This window comes from Schistocerca cancellata, chromosome 5 (assembly GCF_023864275.1).
Source record: "Schistocerca cancellata isolate TAMUIC-IGC-003103 chromosome 5, iqSchCanc2.1, whole genome shotgun sequence".
Classification (NCBI taxonomy): Eukaryota; Metazoa; Arthropoda; class Insecta; order Orthoptera; family Acrididae; genus Schistocerca; species Schistocerca cancellata.
Window position 1 is genome coordinate 389067767 of NC_064630.1, and position 18993 is coordinate 389086759.

At 44.1% G+C, this 18993-nt stretch overlaps 1 protein-coding gene and 1 non-coding gene across 2 annotated transcripts in view; both read left to right on the forward strand.

Moving 5' to 3' along the window:
* LOC126187776 (constitutive coactivator of peroxisome proliferator-activated receptor gamma-like) overlaps positions 1 to 17882 on the forward strand; it is a 62439-nt gene extending 44557 nt beyond the window's left edge. Inside the window, exon 4 of the mRNA XM_049929044.1 lies at positions 16796 to 17882. Within this exon, the coding sequence (XP_049785001.1) occupies positions 16796 to 17305 (510 nt within the window). The 3' untranslated portion in view covers positions 17306 to 17882. The remainder of the gene's footprint in view (positions 1 to 16795) is intronic.
* A 3-nt stretch (positions 17883 to 17885) lies between these two features.
* Positions 17886 to 17960, forward strand: Trnas-cga (transfer RNA serine (anticodon CGA)). The gene has a single exon. It is a non-coding gene; the product is annotated as a tRNA-Ser (tRNA).
* The last annotated feature ends 1033 nt before the right edge of the window (positions 17961 to 18993 follow it).

The following is an 18993-nucleotide window of genomic DNA, read 5'->3' on the forward strand; positions in this document are numbered from 1 at the left end:
TGGCACGGACTGCGAGCTTGGACGACCGAGAACCGGAAAAGTTTCTTAAACACGGCACTGGAAAACGATCATCCGATTATCCACCAGCACAGGTAGTGCATGGCGGCTTCACAACAAAGTGGAAAATGTGGAGGACCCTGAGCCGCATAAGAACTGGGGTGGCGCCAGTGAAAACAAACATGATCAGGCAGGGTCATGGTAATGCAGCTGATTATACATGTGATTGTGGAGCTGTACAAGACATAGAATATTTTCTGTTCTGCCTCTACAAATGCAACCTACATTATTTGTGGCCCAATACTGGGCTGAAAGACTATGATTGGCTTCCGCACACGGAACAGTAAAGCAAAGTAATGGTACAGCATCACAACGCAAGTACTGAGAACGTCGCCTCAGTCCATCAGATACTATTTTCGTACGGCACCAGCAACGGCTGTGAGAAAATGGTACGTTCGTTACTAAGAGGGCTGTGGACCTCGCCTACACGCACATCCGGGTTTGTGGACCGTGTGTATGAGAACATACGTGGCAGATACAGCTTGTGCAATGTACAGCATGGTCACCAGTAGCTGCAGCTTCTGCAGAGCGCTCAGTGTCAGGGCTCATTGTCCGGGCTGTGTGCGTGCCATGAAGCGATTTTCAAACTTATTTTACATACAAATGGTACATTCCCGGACATGGGTTCCTCGTTATTACTTTAGTTGGTATGTTCATTTTACAACACTTTGAAGCCTGTAACAGGACTTGTGGAACTCCCTGAGTACTGAGTTGACGTCGCACAGCAGTTTTTGCTACGGGTTCTTAGCTATCCAGATCTAAAGATGGACTACACTGCTGAATTCAGTCCAGGACTGGCTCCAGGGATTTTGCTACCCCATGCGAAAATTCTGAAGCTCCGTCCCTACCTCCTCCTCAATGCATTTTCAGACATAGTCAAACTTTTTCAATGAAACTGTATGATTCCAGAGACCTTCCTCAGGTCTCGAACATGTATGATATGCGGACCAAAGTGACAAATGAAAATTTGTACCAAGGCCAGGATTCGAACCCAGGTCTTCAGCTCAGTATGCAGATGCGGTAACCACTAAACTACCCTGGCACAGTGACTTTACAGAGCTCTATACCAGGTGGGCTGAGGCATGAATGCAAAATTGGATTGCAGAGGTAGGTGTGTGAAGATGAGCCATGCAGTTGTGCAGAGCCGCTGTACTGGAGTGAAACAGTGATTAGCACATCTGCTTAGTGAATGTGAGACCTGGGCTCTAATTCCGACCTTGGTACAGAGTTTCATTCGCCACTACACTCTTTTTCAGAATGTCATTCATCCATGAAGCCTTACATTCACGTATCACTCTTACTCATACGTCTTTCTGATGTGCCCCCATGCTAGAGTCTGGTATCGGGCACCAGTCAATGAAGCAGAAGTGATACGTGTATAGTGTAACACATTTTGAGTTTTAACTCTGAAATTAATAGGGCATATAACTAAAATCTGTTCATCTTTTCTCGTTTACTGAGGAGAGGGGAGCATGCGGTACGGAGGGAGGAGCACCAAGATCACCGCGGGGAGAGTAACAAGCGGAGAGTAGAGGCGAGTAAGTTCTCATGGGTTGCACTTCGCACAGATTACTTGCTGTGGTGCAAATGACGCACAGGAGAGGCAGTTTGCATGGAAGTGCGTTTATTTACAAAGACTTTCATCCTCAAGGAAAGTTTTCCATCACCCCGGTTCCCAGAACTCCTGAAAATAGACGCTGACTGTGAATATTTTATCGCAGACACAGTCCCTTTGGCTGTTCAGAGATGTCACTAAACCCGCCCAAAGATGTGAACAACTATGCATGAGCACTGCCTATTAGACGGAGGAGGTCCTACAGCTGATCAGTTCCAGTCATTCCACCACGAAGCGGCTACACAGCTAGCGCGGTTACCCCCCCCCCCTCCCCCCTTGTCCTATAGCTGGGCCCTGATCCAGTCATCAATAATTAGCCTATTGTCGTCTATATTGTATTACTCAGAGGAGCATTATTTCCATTTCGATCAATGAAGCATCTACTGGGGAAATGACGCTTTTGTTAATGTTTTGCACAATACACCAGCTTGAAATTAAGAAAAGAAATACACAACTCATCCAATTTTGTACTATCAAAAATGCCCGATCTACTATGAATGTACTTTATCAACAAAAAGTAATGAACAATGTCCTAAGTTCTTGTGTGAAACTTTCAATTGAAAAAATTCACATAGTAGACATGCTAAGCCGTTAAAGTTCAGCTACTTTTCTATCTTACTTCACATAACTGCTTTCTTTAGGGGACATAGAAATAAAAGTTAACACATTTTTCATATTATTCAATTATTGGTGTCCTACTGGTAACTCATTTAAGCAAACAACTTTCGGTGCACAGAAGAAAGTAATTAGAGGTGTATGTCGAGTTCACACACATGCACCTTGCAGGCTTCTATTTAAACAAGTAGGAGTATTAGCCACAACCTCGTAATTCATTTATTCACTCATATAATTTGTTGTCAACAGTTCACTGTAGTTTGAAAGGGATAGGGGTACTCACAAACGATACTAGATGGAGAAAGGGTCTACACTTACCACTAGTAAACATAACTTGGCAATATGCAGCTACGAAACTTTTTTATAATCTGCAAACTGAAATAAAATGTTTGACATACACGTTAAGTGCTTTCAAATGAAGAGTGGAAACGTCAAACATTCTAAGCACCAAGTCTCATATTTGCCAGGAGAATCACAAAACAGTGTCTCTTTTTGTACACAACTTATTTGTATCAAAAAATTAAAAGATATTCTGTTACCAGAGAATTATACTGTTCATGTCATCATTGAAAAAAAAATAGAAATTAGAATGTAAATAACTGATTAAGAACGTTCCAGTTGTCTTACTGGGAAACGTTGTTCTAAGTACCAATAAGAATGTTTTTGTTTCAAGTGCCGTTAATACAGAGGCACTACGTTTTATTTATGATAATACAGGTACAGAAATACAGCAGTAATGTTTTATCAGATAGAACTGTACTCAACGAAAACCATATCTTATATCTATTAAACTTTTTACAAAAAAGTAACAAAATTAAATTCAAGGATAGACTCTTTCAGTATTGTCTCTTGTTTGCAACATCTCAGCCTTTACAAAGTATAATGTATAACTGTGTGTGCTGTTAAGCAAGAATTGGCAAGCTCAACAAGTCTTTCTGTTTTACAACCGATAAACACGGTTCTCCTTCCAGATGAAGTACAGCATGGCATACATTGGTTATAGTGTTCCATCTTTTGTATACGTTGACATTTTTTTCATTGTTTTGTGTAAGAGTGTAACTTTGCTATTTGAGAAGGATGAGTATGAGATACTTTGGTTATACTGCATCTGCAGATGTTATTTGTTTACTTAACCTGCTCTTATTAGGGCTATCAGGCCCTCTCTTACATTAGAGCAGGGTTTCACACATACATTATCTTTTTTACATCATAGTTACGTAAGAAATAAATATTTTAATGTGACAAATAGTATTAAAATTATTTGAGTAACTGAAGAGGCAGTGGCGTAAGCTATACTGATTATGAACTAATAAGGTTAATGCTGGCAGTAATTGTTCCCCTGCAGCTGCTGCCTTTAATAGTGACAGTAATAATAATAATAATAATAATAATAATAATAGAGAGATGCTGACAGCTTCTTGCACATTACAGTTACGTGCTCAGTCCAATTTATATTTTTATCTATTATTATCCTTAAACTTTGCTGACGAAGAAAAGTTGATTTTTGTCCCATTTGAGGTTAAAGATGGTGGGTATTCCCGATATTTCGTGCTAATGAGCCTAGAATTACCAATCGGTACCGCTTGTGTTTTGGATGGATTGAGCTTTACCACCGTATGCTGCACGCATTGAGATTCTCGATAGCTGTCTTCAGGTTTCTTGGTTTTGCACTTAGATACAACTAGACCCCCCCATGAACTACGGACCTTGGGGTTGGTGGGGAGGCTTGCGTGCCTCAACGATACAGATAGCCGTACCGTAGGTGCAACCACAACGGAGGGGTATCTTTTGAGAGGCCAGACAAACGTGTGGTTCGTAAAGAGAGGCAGCAGCCTTTTTAGTAGTTGCAGGGGCAACAGTCTGGATGATTGACTGATCTGGCCTTGTAACACTAACCAAAATAGCCTTGCTGTTCTGGTATTGCGAACGGCTGAAAGCAAGTGGAAACTACAGCCGTAATTTTTCCCGAAGGCATGCAGCTTTACTGTATGATTAAATGATGATGGCGTCCTCTTGGGTAAAATATTCCGGAGGTAAAATAGTCCCCCATTCGGATCTCCGGGCGGGGACTACTCAGGAGGACGTTGTTTTCAGGAGAAAGAAAACTGGCGTTCTACGGATCGGAGCGTGGAATGTCAGAACCCTTAAGCGGGCAGGTAGGTTAGAAAATTTAAAAAGGGAAATGGATAGGTTAAAGTTAGATATAGTGGGAATTAGTGAAGGTCGCTGGCAGGAGGAACAAGACTTTTGATCAGGTGAGTACAGGGTTATAAATACGAAATCAAATAGGGGTAATGCAGGAGTAGGTTTAATAATGAATAAAAAAATAGGAGTACGGGTAAGCTACTACAAACAGCAAAGTGAACGCATTATTGTAGCCAAGATAGACACGAAGCCCTCGCCTACTACAGTAGTACAGGTTTATATGCCAACTAGCTCTGCAGATGACGAAGAAATTGATGAAATGTATGATGAGATGAAAGAAATTATTCAAATAGTAAAGGGAGACGAAAATTTAATAGTCATGGGTGACTGGAATTCAAGCGTAGGAAAAGGGAGAAAAGGAAACATAGTAGGTGAATATGGATTGGGGCTAAGATGTGAAAGAGGAAGCCGTCTGGTAGAAACTTGCGCAGAGCATAACTTAATCATAGCTAACACTTGGTTTAAGAATCATGAAAGAAGGTTGTATACATGGAAGAACCCTGGAGATACCAAAAGGTATCAGATAGATTATATAATGGTAAGACAGAGATTTAGGAACCAGGTTTTAAATTGTAAGACATTTCCAGGGGCAGATGTGGACTCTGACCACAATCTATTGGTTATGAACTGTGGATTAAAACTGAAGCAACTGCAAAAAGGTGGGAATTTAAGGAGATGGGACCTGGATAACCTGAACGAACCAGAGGTTGTACAGAGTTTCAGGGAGAGCATAAGGGAACAACTGACAGGAATGGGGGAAAGAAATGCAGTAGAAGAAGAATGGGTAACTTTGAGGGATGAAATAGTGAAGGCAGCGGAGGATCAAATAGGTAAAAAAGACGAGGGCTAGTAGAAACCCTTGGGTAACAAAAGAAATTTTGAATTTAATTGATGAAAGGAGAAAATATAAAAATGCAGTAAATGAAGCAGGCAAAAAGTAATACAAACGTCTCAAAAATGAGATCGACAGGAAGTGCAAAATGGCTAAGCAGGGACGGCTAGAGGACAAATGTAAGGATATAGAGGCTTATCTCACTAGGGGTAAGATAGATACTGCGTATAGGAAAATTAATGAGACCTTTGGAGAAAGGAGAACCACTTGCAGGAATATCAAGAGCTTTGATGGAAACCCAGTTCTAAGCAAAGAAGGGAAAGCAGAAAGGTGGAAGGAGTATATAGAGGGTCTATACAAGGGCGATATACTTGAGGACAATATTATGGAAATGGAAAACGATGTAGATGAAGATGAAATGGGAGATATGATACTGCGTGAAGAGTTTGATAGAGCACTGAAAGACCTGAGTCGAAACAAGACCCCGGGAATAGACAACATCTCATTAGAACTACTGACAGCCTTGGAAGAGCCAGTCCTGACAAAACTCTACTATCTGGTGAGCAAGATGTATGAGACAGGCGAAATACCCTCAGACTTCAAGAAGAATATAATTATTCCAATACCAAAAAAAGCAGGTGCTGACAGATGTGAAAATTACCGAACAATCAGTTTAATAAGTCACAGCTGCAAAATACTAACGCGAATTCTTTACAGACGAATGGAAAAACTGATAGAAGCCGACCTCGGGGAAGATCAGTTTGGATTCCGTAGAAATGTTGGAACACGTGAGGCAATACTGACCCTACGCCTTATCTTAGAAGAAAGATTAAGGAAAGGCAAACCTACGTTTCTAGCATTTGTAGACGTAGAGTAAGCTTTTGACAATGTTGGTTAGAATACTCTCTTTCAAATTCTGAAGGTGGCAGGGGTGAAATACAGGGTCGAAAGGCTATTTACAATTTGTACAGAAAGCAGATGGCAGTTATAAGAATCGAGGGGTATGAAAGGGAATCAGTGGTTGGGAAGGGAGTGAGACAGGGTTGTAGCCTCTCCCCTATGTTATTCAATCTGTATATTGAGCAAGCAATAAAGGGAACAAAAGAAAAGTTAAAATCCATGGAGAAGAAATAAAAACATTGAGGTTCGCCGATGACATTGTAGTTCTGTCAGAGACAGCAAAGGACTTGAAAGAGCAGTTGAACGGAATGGACAGTGTCTTGAAGGGAGGATATAAGATGAAGATCAACAAAAGCAAAACTAGGATAATGGAATGTAGTCGAATTAAGTTGGGTGATGCTGAGGGAATTAGATTAGGAAATAAGACACTTAAAGGAGTAAAGGAGTTTTGCTATTTGGGGAGCAAAATAACTGATGATGGTCGAAGTAGAGAGGATATAAAAAGTAGACTGGCCTTGGCAAGGAAAGCGTTTCTGAAGAAGAAAAATTTGTTAACATCGAGTGTAGATTTAAGTGTCAGGAAGTCTTTTCTGAAAGTATTTGTATGGAGTGTAGCCATGTATGGAAGTGAAACGTGGACGATAAATAGTTTGGACAAGAAGAGAATAGAAGCTTTCGAAATGTGGTGCTACAGAAGAATGCTGAAGATTAGATGGGTAGATCACATAACTAATGAGAAGGTATTGAATAGAATTGGGGAGAAGAGGAGTTTGTGGCACAACTTGACTAGAAGAAGGGATCGGTTGGTAGGACATGTTCTGACGTATCAAGGGATCACCAATTTAGTACTGGAGGGCAGCGTGGAGGGTAAAAATCATAGAGGGAGACCAAGAGATGAATACACTAAGCAGATTCAGAAGGATGTAGGCTGCAGTAGGTACTCGGAGATGAAGAAACTTGCACAGGATAGAGTAGCATGGAGAGCTGCATCAAACCAGTCTCATTACTGAAGACCACAACAACAACATCACAACATACAACTAGAGGTCGTCAGTGTGCATGCGGTATTTGTAGTAAGACAGAATTGATGTACAGCATTTATGTACAGTCGAAAGAGTATAGGACCTAATACAAAAAACCTGGTGGGCGCCTGGTACTACGTGCCTTGATTGTGACTTTATTTTGCGTGACATGACACTTTGATGAAAAAAATAGTGATGTGTGAGTGAAACCACTGTACTGCACTTGGTAAGAAATTTAGGCTGCAGAGTTTGGCAAATAAAATGTCATTGTCGACAGTGTTAAAGGCTTTGCTGAAGTTTGCACATTATACTTGCCTCTTGTGCATCCACTAAACCCCTGCATTGATAGCAATGTTTCAGCAGCATCTTTAAAACCAAAGAAATCATTTGTATGCATTAGAATGATATGGAATGGCTTCATAACCTTTGCTGATTCAACAATTTTGTCTAAATGTTGAGGAAAAAAGATTTGCCAATTACTTCGTTTCTTTATAACTGCAAAAGATTCCTCCATTACAGAAACATTTTATTGATGCAGACAAAAGCTTGTGTGCATTCTGCTTACCTCACAAACTGCCTATCAACTAAATGAAGGACATATTGTCGCAGGGAAATGCAGAGGAAAGCACTGCTTGGCACAAAGTAACAAATGCGTGAAACATTTTTTCCGCGATTTGGCGCTTGGGACACGTCTACGGACATGCAACAGCGCGCCAAGAACACAGTAGCATTGGGGACGCGTGATGTATAAAAATTGAAATACGGACTCCTGACAGTTCCACTTCTCAAATGCAGATTAAAGTTCTTTCTCCATAACAACTCATTCTACACCACAGATAAATTCTTGAATATAAATAATTAGTGACTTACGGACCTGTAACTAACAAAAAAAAAAGGAACACGCACCACGTGGCAATTTTCCGAATGGGGCGAAAACCGGTAGATATGACGTGCATGTACAGGAAAACAAATCACGATTTCACAAAAATTAGATTATTTATTCAGGAAAAAGAACTTCACATATTGAGCAAGTCAGATGGTCCACCTCTGGCCCTCATGCAAGCAGTTATTCGGCTTGCTATTGTTACATATAGCCGTAGGATCTACGCTTGAGAGATATCGTGCCAAATTCGCTACAATTGGAACGTTAGATCGTCAAAATCTCGAGCTGGTTGGAAGGCCATGCCGTAATGCTCCAATAGGGAAGACATTCGGCGACCTTGCTCATGGTTTGGCAAGCATAAAGTCAAGCATAAGAAACTCGTCTTATACAGGCGGCATTGTTTTGCTGACATGTAAACCTGCGATGGCTTGCCCTGAAAGGCTACAAAACCGGGCGTAGAATATGATCGACGTACCGCTGTGCTATAAGGGGGCCGTGGATGACAACCATAGGGGCCTTAACGTGAAACGAAATGCGACCCCAGAGCATCACTCCCAGTTGTCGGGCAATGTGGGGTGCGACAGTCAGTAACCCACCGCTGCCCAGGGTGTTTCCTGACACGTATTCGCTGGTCATCGGGACTGAATTTGAAGCAGGACGTTTCACTGAAGACGATTCTATTACAGTCAATGAGATTTCAGTCCGAAGACGTGTATGGAGACGCCTCGGACAGCGGTGGGTTGCCATTCTGATTGTGGTCCGTCTTATGGTCCGAAAAAGAAGATCGTGTGAAACCCAGCTCGCGCTATTCGTCCACGAGACTCAGAGGGCCATAGACACGGGTTCACAGGTAGATGCCGTGTTTCTTGACTTCCGCAAGGCGTGCGATAAAGTTCCCCACAGTCGTTTAATGAACAAAGTAAGAGCATATGGACTATCAGACCAATTGTGTGATTGGATTGAAGAGTTTCTAGATAACAGAACGCAGCATGTCATTCTCAATGGAGAGAAGTCTTCCGAAGTAAGAGTGCTTTCAGGTGTGCCGCAGGGGAGTGTCGTAGGACCGTTGCTGTTCACAGTATATATAAAAGACCTTGTGGATGACATCGGAAGTTCACTGAGGCTTTTTGCGGATGATGCTGTGGTAGATCGAGAGGTTGTAACGATGGAAAATTGTACTGAAATGCAGGATGAACTGCAGCGAATTGACGCATGCTGCAAGCTAAAAATGGTTCAAATGGCTCTGAGCACTATGGGATTTAACATCTGAGGTCATCAGTCCCCTAGAACTTAGAACTACTTAAATCTAACTTAGTAAGGACATCACACACATCCATGCGCGAGGCAGGATTCGAACCTGCGACCGTAGCCGCCGCGCGGTTCCGGACTGCGCGTCTAGAACCGCTAGACGACCGCGGTCGGCCATGGTGCAGGGAATGGCAATTGAATCTCAATGTAGACAAGTGTAATGTGCTGCGAATACATAGAAAGAAAGATCCCTTATCATTTAGCTACAATATAGCAGGTCAGCAACTGGAAGCAGTTAATTCCATAAATTATCTGGGAGCACGCATTAGGAGTGATTAAAAATGGAATGATCATATAAAGTTGATCGTCGGTAAAGCAGATGCCAGACTGAGATTCATTGGAAGAATCCTAAGGAAATGCAATCCGAAAACAAAGGAAGTAGGTTACAGTACGCTTGTTCGGCCAGTGCTTGAATGCTGCTCAGCAGTGTGGGATCCGTACCAGATAGGGTTGATAGAAGAGATAGAGAAGATCCAACGGAGCGCACTTCGTTACAGGATCATTTAGTAATCGCAAAAGCGTTACGGAGATGATAGATAAACTCCAGTGGAAGACTCTGCAGGAAAGACGCTCAGTAGCTCGGTACGGGCTTTTGTTGAAGTTTCGAGAACATACCTTCACCGAGGAGTCAAGCAGTATATTGCTCCCTCCTACGTATATCTCGCGAAGAGACCATGCGGATAAAATCAGAGAGATTAGAGCCCACACAGAGGCATACCGAAATCTTTATTTCCACAAACAATACGAGACTGGAATAGAAGGGAGAACCGATAGAGGTACTCAAGGTACCCTCCGCCACACACCGTCAGGTGGCTTGCGGCGTATGGATGCTGACGTAGATGTAGATAGCCAGAATGCCTTTGCTTGTCATCCGCGGCCCCGTTACAGCAGAGAGGTACTGGACGATATTCTACGCCCAATTTTGCTGCTCTTCATGGCAAGCCACTATGGGCTTACATTACAGAAAGATGGTGCCCGTCTCCAAACGCAAGAGTTTCTATTGCTTGTTTTTGTGCTTGCCAAACCGTTTTCCAGCAAGGTCGTCGGATCACTCCCAATTGAAAACATTTGGAGCATTATGGGCAAGACCCTTTAATCAGCTCGAGATGTTGACAATCTAATGTGCCAATTGGACAGAATTTGGTACGATATCCCTCAGGAGGACATCCAACCACTCTTTCAATCAGTGCCAAGCCAAATAATTGTTTGATTAAGCACCGGAGGTGGACCAACGCGTTATTGGCTTGCTCATTCTGTGAAGCACTTTCAGTTCAAAGAACAATCCAGTTTTTCTGAAATCGTGATGTGTCTGTCTGTGCAAGTACGTCAAATCTAGCGATTTCCGTCCCATACGGATATTTCTTTGGTGCTGGTGAGCAAGATGTATGAGACAGGGGAAATACCCTCAGACTTCAAGAAGAATATAATAATTCCAATACCAAAAAAAGCAGGTGCTGACAGATGTGAAAATTACCGAATTATTTGTTTAATAAGTCACGGGTGCAAAATACTAACGCGAATTCTTTACAAACGAATGGAAAAACTGATAGAAGCCGACCTCGGGGAAGATCAGTTTCGATTCCGTACAAATGTTGGAACACGTGAGGCAATACTGACCCTACGATTTATCTTAGAAGCTAGATTAAGGAAAGGCAAACCTATGTTTGTAGCATTTGTAGACTTAGAGAAAGCTTTTGACAATGTTAACTGGAATACTCTCTTTCAAATTCTGAAGGTGACAAGGGTAAAATACAGGGAGCGAAAGGCTATTTACAATTTGTACAGAAACCAGATGGCAGTTATAAGAGTCGAGGGGCATGAAAGGGAAGCAGTGGTTGGGAAGAGAGTGAGACAGGGTTGTAGCCTCTCCCCGACGTTATTCAATCTGTATATTGAGCAAGCAATAAAGGAAACAAAAGAAAAGTTCGGAGTAGGAATTAAAATCCATGGAGAAGAAATAAAAACATTGACGTTCGCCGATGACATTGTAGTTCTGTCAGAGACAGCAAAGGACTTGGAAGAGCAGCTGAACGGAATGGACAGTGTCTTGAAAGGAGGGTATAAGATGGACAGCAACAAAAGCAAAAGGAGGATAATGGAATGTAGTCGAATTACGTCGGGTGATGCTGCGGGAATTAGATTAGGAAATGAGACGCTTAAAGTAGTAAAGGAGTTTTGCTATTTGGGGAGCAAAATAACTGATGATGGTCGAAGTAGAGAGGATATAAAATGTAGACTGGGAATGGCAAGGAAAGCATTTCTGAAGAAGGGAAATTTGTTAACATTGAGTATAGATTTAAGTGTCAGGAAGTCGTTTCTGAAAGTATTTGTATGGAGTGTAGCCATGTATGAAAGTGAAACATGGACGATAATTAGTTTGGACAGATAGAGAATAGAAGCTTTCGAAATGTGGTGCTACAGAAGAATGATGAAGATTAGATGGGTAGATCATATAACTAATGAGGAGGTATTGAATAGGATTGGGGAGAAGTTTGTGGCACAACTTGAAGAAGGGATAGGTTGGTAGGACGTGTTCCGAGGCATCAATGGATCACCAATTTAGTATTGGAGGGCAGCGTGGAGGGTAAAAATCGTAGAGGGAGACCAAGAGATGAGTACACAGTGTGTTCCCTGCCGCCGTTGGATAAGCAGCTGCAGCAGCAAGTCGTATACTCTTAGCTCATTTATTTGTTACATAGTTTAATTCTTAATTTCTTTGCGTGCTTTTGGTACTTGAATTGTTTAATTCATAAATTTCGGGCGTATTATAGTATTTGAGAGTGTAGCATCGCTTCTTAGTACCTGAATAGTTTAAAATCGCGTAGTCGTCTGTTTTCTGTTTCTTTTTTTTTTTTTTTTTTTTTTTTTTTTTTTTTTTTTTTTTTTTTTTTTTTTTTTTTTTTTTTTTTTTTTTTTTGAACGGCCAGTGTCGATTGGTCACAGCCAGTGTGCTCCCTGCCGCGGTTGGATAAGCAGCTGCCAGCAGCAAGTCGTATACTCCTAGCTCACTTATTTGTTACATAGTTTAATTCTTAATTTCTTTGCGTGTTTTTGGTATTTGCATTGTTTAATTCATAAATTTCGGGCGTATTATAGTATTTGAGAGTGTAGCATCGCGTTTTAGTACCTGAATAGTGTAAAATCGCGTAGTCTCCTTCCGCCGCCGAGCAGTGCGTCAGCAGTGCGCAAGTAGCAGCATTACTGCATCTATTAGGCAATCTTGTATTTTAATAACCGTTTAAATTTTGTGTCGAATTGTTTGTGCTCTCTGTAGATTAGTTCAAACGTTCTTTGCACAACAGTTTTTAGAATGGATAGGGATTGCAACTGCTGTGTTCGGATGCAGGCTGAGTTGGCATCCCTTCGCTCACAGCTTCAGGCAGTGTTGGCTTCGGTCACACAGCTTGAGTCTGTTGCCAATGGGCATCACTGTGGGCGTCCGGATGGGGGTTTGTCGGGGACGGCCAGTTCTTCCCACGCATCCCCCGATCGGACTACGACTGTGGCTGCCCGGGATACTGCCCGCATTGAGGCTGATCCCTCACCTGTGGTAGAGTGGGAGGTCGTCTCGAGGTGTGGCAGGGGGCTAAAGACATTCCAGAGGGCTGAACGGAAGGCCTCTCCAGTTTGTCTGACGAACCGGTTTCAGGCTCTGTCTCAGGCTGATACAGATCTTCGGCCGGACATGGCTGCTTGTCCTGTTCCAGAGGTTGCCCCTCAGTCTGCAAGATCTGGGCAGTCGCAGAGGGTGGGCTTACTGGTAGTTGGGAGCTCCAACGTCAGGCGCGTAATGGGGCCCCTTAGGGATATGGCAGCAAGAGAGGGGAAGAAGACCAATGTGCACTCCGTGTGCATACCGGGGGGTGTCATTCCAGATGTGGAAAGGGTCCTTCCGCATGCCATGAAGGGTACAGGGTGCACCCATCTGCAGGTGGTCGCTCATGTCGGCACCAATGATGTGTGTCGCTATGGATCGGAGGAAATCCTCTCTGGCTTCCGGCAGCTGATTTGGCGAAGACTGCCAGTCTCGCTAGTGGGATGAAAGAAGAGCTCACCATCTGCAGCATCGTCGACAGAAGTGACTGCGGACCTTTGGTACAGAGCCGAGTGGAGGGTCTGAATCAGAGGCTGAGACGGTTCTGCGACCGTGTGGGCTGCAGATTCCTCGACTTGCGCCATAGGGTGGTGGGGTTTCGGGTTCCGCTGGATAGGTCAGGAGTCCACTACACGCAGCAAGCGGCTACACGGGTAGCAGGGATTGTGTGGCGTGGACTGGGCGGTTTTTTAGGTTAGATGGCCTCGGGCAAGTACAGAAAGGGCAACAACCTCAAAGGGTGCGGGGCAAAGTCAGGACATGCGGGGACCAAGCAGCAATCGGTATTGTAATTGTAAACTGTCGAAGCTGCATTGGTAAAGTACCGGAACTTCAAGCGCTGATAGAAAGCACCGAAGCTGAAATCGTTATAGGTACAGAAAGCTGGCTGAGATAAATTCTGCCGAAATTTTTACAAAGGCACTGATGGTGTTTAGCAAGGATAGATTGCATGCAACCGGTGGTGGCGTGTTTGTCGCTGTTAGTAGTACTTTATCCTGTTGTGAAGTAGAAGTGGATAGTTCCTGTGAATTATTATGGGTGGAGGTTACACTCAACAACCTAACTAGGTTAATAGTTGGCTCCTTTTACCGACCTCCCGACTCAGCAGCATTAGTGGCAGAACAACTGAGAGAAAATTTGGAATACATTTCACATAAATTTTCTCAGCATGTTATAGTCTTAGGTGGAGATTTCAATTTACCATATATAGACTGGGACACTCAGATGTTTAGGACGGGTGGTAGGGACAGAGCATCGAGTGACATTATACTGAGTGCACTATCCGAAAATTACCTCGAGCAATTAAACAGAGAACCGACTCTTGGAGATAACATCTTGGACCTACTGATAACAAACAGACCCGAACTTTTCGACTCTGTAAGTGCAGAACAGGGAATCAGTGATCATAAGGCCGTTGCAGCATCCCTGAACATGGAAGTTAATAGGAATATAAAAAAAGGGAGGAAGGTTTATCTGTTTAGCAAGAGTCATAGAAGGCAGATTTCAGACTACCTAACAGTTCAAAACGAAAATTTCTGTTCCGACACTGACAATATTGAGTGTTTATGGAAAAAGTTCAAGGCAATCGTAAAATGCGTTTTAGACAGGTACGTGCCGAGTAAAACTGTGAGGGACGGGAAAAACCCACCGTGGTTCAACAACAAAGTTAGAAAACTACTGTGAAAGCAAAGAGAACTTCACTCTAAGTTTAAACGCAGCCAAAACCTCTCAGACAAACAGAAGCTAAACGATGTCAAAGTTAGCGTATGGAGGGCTATGCGTGAAGCGTTCAGTGAATTCGAAAGTAAAATTCTATGTACCGACTAGACAGAAAATCCTAGGAAGTACTGGTCTTACGTTAAATCAGTAAGTGGCTCGAAACAGCGTATCCAGACACTCCGGGATGATGATGGCATTGAAACAGAGGATGACACGCGTAAAGCTGAAATAATAAACACCTTTTTCCAAAGCTGTTTCACAGAGGAAGACCGCACTGCAGTTCCTTCTCTAAATCCTCGCACAAACGAAAAAATGGCTGACATCGAAATAAGTGTCCAAGGAATAGAAAAGCAACTGGAATCACTCAACAGAGGAAAGTCCACTGGACCTGACGGGATACCAATTCGATTCTACACAGAGTACGCGAAAGAACCTGCCCCCCTTCTAACAGCCGTGTACCGCAAGTCTCTAGAGGAACGGAAGGTTCCAAATGATTGGAAAAGAGCACAGGTAGTCCCAGTCTTCAAGATGGGTCGTCGAGCAGATGCGCAAAACTATAGACCTATATCTCTGACGTCGATCTGTTGTAGAATTTTACAACATGTTTTTTGCTCGCGTATCATGTCGTTTTCGGAAACCCAGAATCTACTTTGTAGGGATCAACACGGATTCCGGAAACAGCGATCGTGTGAGACCAAACTCGCTTTATTTGTTCATGACACCCAGAAAATATTAGATACAGGCTCCCAGGAAGATGCTACTTTCCTTGACTTCCGGAAGGCGTTCGATACAGTTCCGCACTGTCGCCTGATAAACAAAGTAAGAGCCTACGGAATATCAGACCAGCTGTGTGGCTGGATTGAAGAGTTTTTAGCAAACAGAACACAGCATGTTGTTATCAATGGAGAGACGTCTACAGACGTTAAGGTAACCTCTGGCGTGCCACAGGGGAGTGTTATGGGACCATTGCTTTTCACAATATATATAAATGATCTAGTAGATAGTGTCGGAAGTTCCATGCGGCTTTTCGCGGATGATGCTGTAGTATACAGAGAATTTGCAGCATTAGAAAATTGTAGCGAAATGCAGGAAGATCTGCAGCAGATAGGCACATGGTGCAGGGAGTGGCAACTGACACTTAACATACATAAATGTAATGTATTGCGAATACATAGAAAGAAGGATCCTTTATTGTATGATTATATGATAGCGGAACAAACACTGGTAGCAGTTACTTCTGTAAAATATCTGGGAGTATGCGTGCGGAATGATTTGAAGTGCAATGATCACATAAAATTAATTGTTGGTAAGGCGGGTACCAGGTTGAGATTCATTGGGAGAGTCCTTAGAAAATGTAGTCCATCAACAAAGAAGGTGGCTTACAAAACACTCGTTCGACCTATACTTGAGTATTGCTCATCAGTGTGGGATCCGTACCAGATCGGGTTGACGGAGGAGATAGAGAAGATCCAAAGAAGAGCGGCGCGTTTCGTCACAGGGTTATTTGGTAACCGTGATAGCGTTACGGAGATGTTTAGCAAACTCAAGTGGCAGACTCTGCAAGAGAGGCGCTCTGCACCGCGGTGTAGCTTGCTCGCCAGGTTTCGAGAGGGCGCGTTTCTGGATGAGGTATTGAATATATTGCTTCCCCCTACTTATACCTCCCGAGGAGATCACGAATGTAAAATTAGAGAGATTCGAGCGCGCACGGAGGCTTTCAGACAGTCATTCTTCCCGCGAACCATACGCGACTGGAACAGAAAAGGGCGGTAATGACAGTGGCACGTAAAGTGTCCTCCGCCACACACCGTTGGGTGGCTTGCGGAGTATAAATATAGATGTAGATGTAGATGTACACTAAACAGATTCAGAAGGATGTACGTTGCAGTACGTACTGGGAGATGAAGAAGCTTGCACAGGATAGAGTAGCATGGAGAGCTGCATCAAACCAGCCTCAGGGCTGAAGACCACAACAACAACAACAGAGTGGTCTCTACAATTTTCCACAGAAATGTCAAGTTTCACGTCATAACTTTTATTGTAGGACGTCGCGGGCCAAGACCAGCGGTGGCGGCTCTTCGCGTGGGTGACGTCACCACGGGCGAACCTGTCGGCGCTGAGGTCCGTGTCGCCGCCGCACCTCGCGGTGCCCGCTGTCGCGCTCTCGTACCTGCGCCACGACCGTAACCGGGCCGCCCTGGGACAGAAGGAGGCCGCGGTCTTCGCAGCCGTTGCCGTGGCCGTCGGCGACGCCACCGCCAGCTTCCTCGCAGGTCCGGATGTCGAGACGGTCAACGTACGCGCCGTCTACTTGGCGACGCTCTTCGTGCGTACGGTGCTGCACGTGCTCGACGCAGCTGCGGCGTGCGGGCTCTCCTTCCCGACCGAGAAAGACTGCCTTCTGGACGCCTACTTTGATGGAAGATACTTCCACGATGTGTACGCCGCGACTATGTCGCACTCACCGCGTGACCCGAGGCACCATCTTCTGTGGCGTGCCTCGTACGAGGCACAGTTTCAGCAGCTGGTAGATGCAATCGAAAGAACCAACTGAAGATGTCTATAGCCCCTTTTGGCCCTTAACGCTCTCGTCTCGAGACAGAAGGTTGGTTTTATGTAGCTCCCCAAGATGGCCAGTCTTGTGCAAGCTCCGTCGTCTCTTAATTATCTGCATAATTACGCTGTCTGATCCAAGTATCTGGACACCTGTTAGCGGACATTAATAAGGGGCGTGTTGACTCTTCGCCTATATGATGGCTTTAACTGTGCCGGGGTCAATTTACATGTGGAACAGAGCCGATATTGGACGTAGCGGGTATAGAACGTCCTGATTCACCAGTAGGTGCTCCACTGGGCTCAGATCGTGACTCTCGTTAGGCCAGAATGAGATTTTCACTCTGCAGTGGAGTGTGCGCTGATATGAAACTTCCTGGCAGATTAAAACTGTGTGCTGGACCGAGAGTCGAGCTCGGGACCTTTGCCTTTCGCGGGCAAGTGCTCTACCAACTGAGCTACCCAAGCACGACTGAAGGAGTGCTAGTTGTGCAAGGTTCGCAGGAGAGCTTCTGCAAAGTTTGGAAGGTAGGAGGCGAGGTACTGGCGGAAGTAAAGCGGTGAGGACGGGTCGTGAGTCGTGCTTGGGTAGCTCAGTTGGTAGAGCACTTGCCCTCGAAAGGCAAAGGTCCCGAGTTCGAGTCTCGGTCCGGCAACAGTTTTAATCTGCCAGGAAGTTTCATATCAGCGCACACTCCGCTGCAGAGTGAAAATCTCATTCCGGAAACATCCCACAGGCTGTGGCTAGTCATGTCTCCGCAATATCCTTTCTTTCAGAAGTGCTAGTTCTTCAGGGTTCGCAGGAGAGCTTCTGTAAAGTTTGGAAGGTAGGAGGCGAGGTACTGGCGGAAGTAAAGCTGTGAGGACGGGGCGTGAGTCCTGCTTGGGTAGCTCAGTTGGTAGAGCACTTGCCCGCGAAAGGCGACCTTCTTGTGATGACAGACGTCTCGCCCAACGACTCGGCGGGCTTTTATTCACGGCCAGGTAGACAGTCTGCAAGCGCCTACAAATATCTGCGATACTCTAGTTTTCCTCCGAAAGAAACTCAATGACAGCTATCTGTTTGGAACGCACTTCCTTTACAGACGACATTTTGAAGACCACCTATAGCGCCGCCATCTATCGGAACTTCATAAAACTATAGGGGCCGAAGCAGAAATATTCCACGATGTCGCACAGCAAATTCCACTTTTTTTTCAACCTAGAAAAAAAAAAGTGTTGTTTCACTCATTGAACACCCCTCACGATTTAAAGAAAGAAAGCTCTCAGTGAAAATTTTTTGCGTTCCTAAGTTTAGTTTGGCATTAATGTTGTTGATAGTAGGAGGATGGCGGAAGGGCAGACGGCAGAGGGATACTACCTGATGTCTGACTGCACTCAGGGGCAATAGAAAGGTTGAAGACAACTGCCGTAACACCACCTCCTCCGTATCACCTAGTCGGCATTAGTCTTGACAGCAGGTATTCTCCAGCTATTCCGTTGGATTGTCACGGGGTATAACGTGAGTTATCCCTCCCCAACACACGCGTTTCCATTCATCCATTTGTCAGTTGCGTAGCTCTATGCATCACTTACAGTGTTGCTTAGCATTGACTACAGATATGTGTGGCCTGTGAGCTGCCTACGCACAGTCTACGGGTGGCACTTTCGAACTCACGATTTTTTACAACCACCATTCGCATTTACACT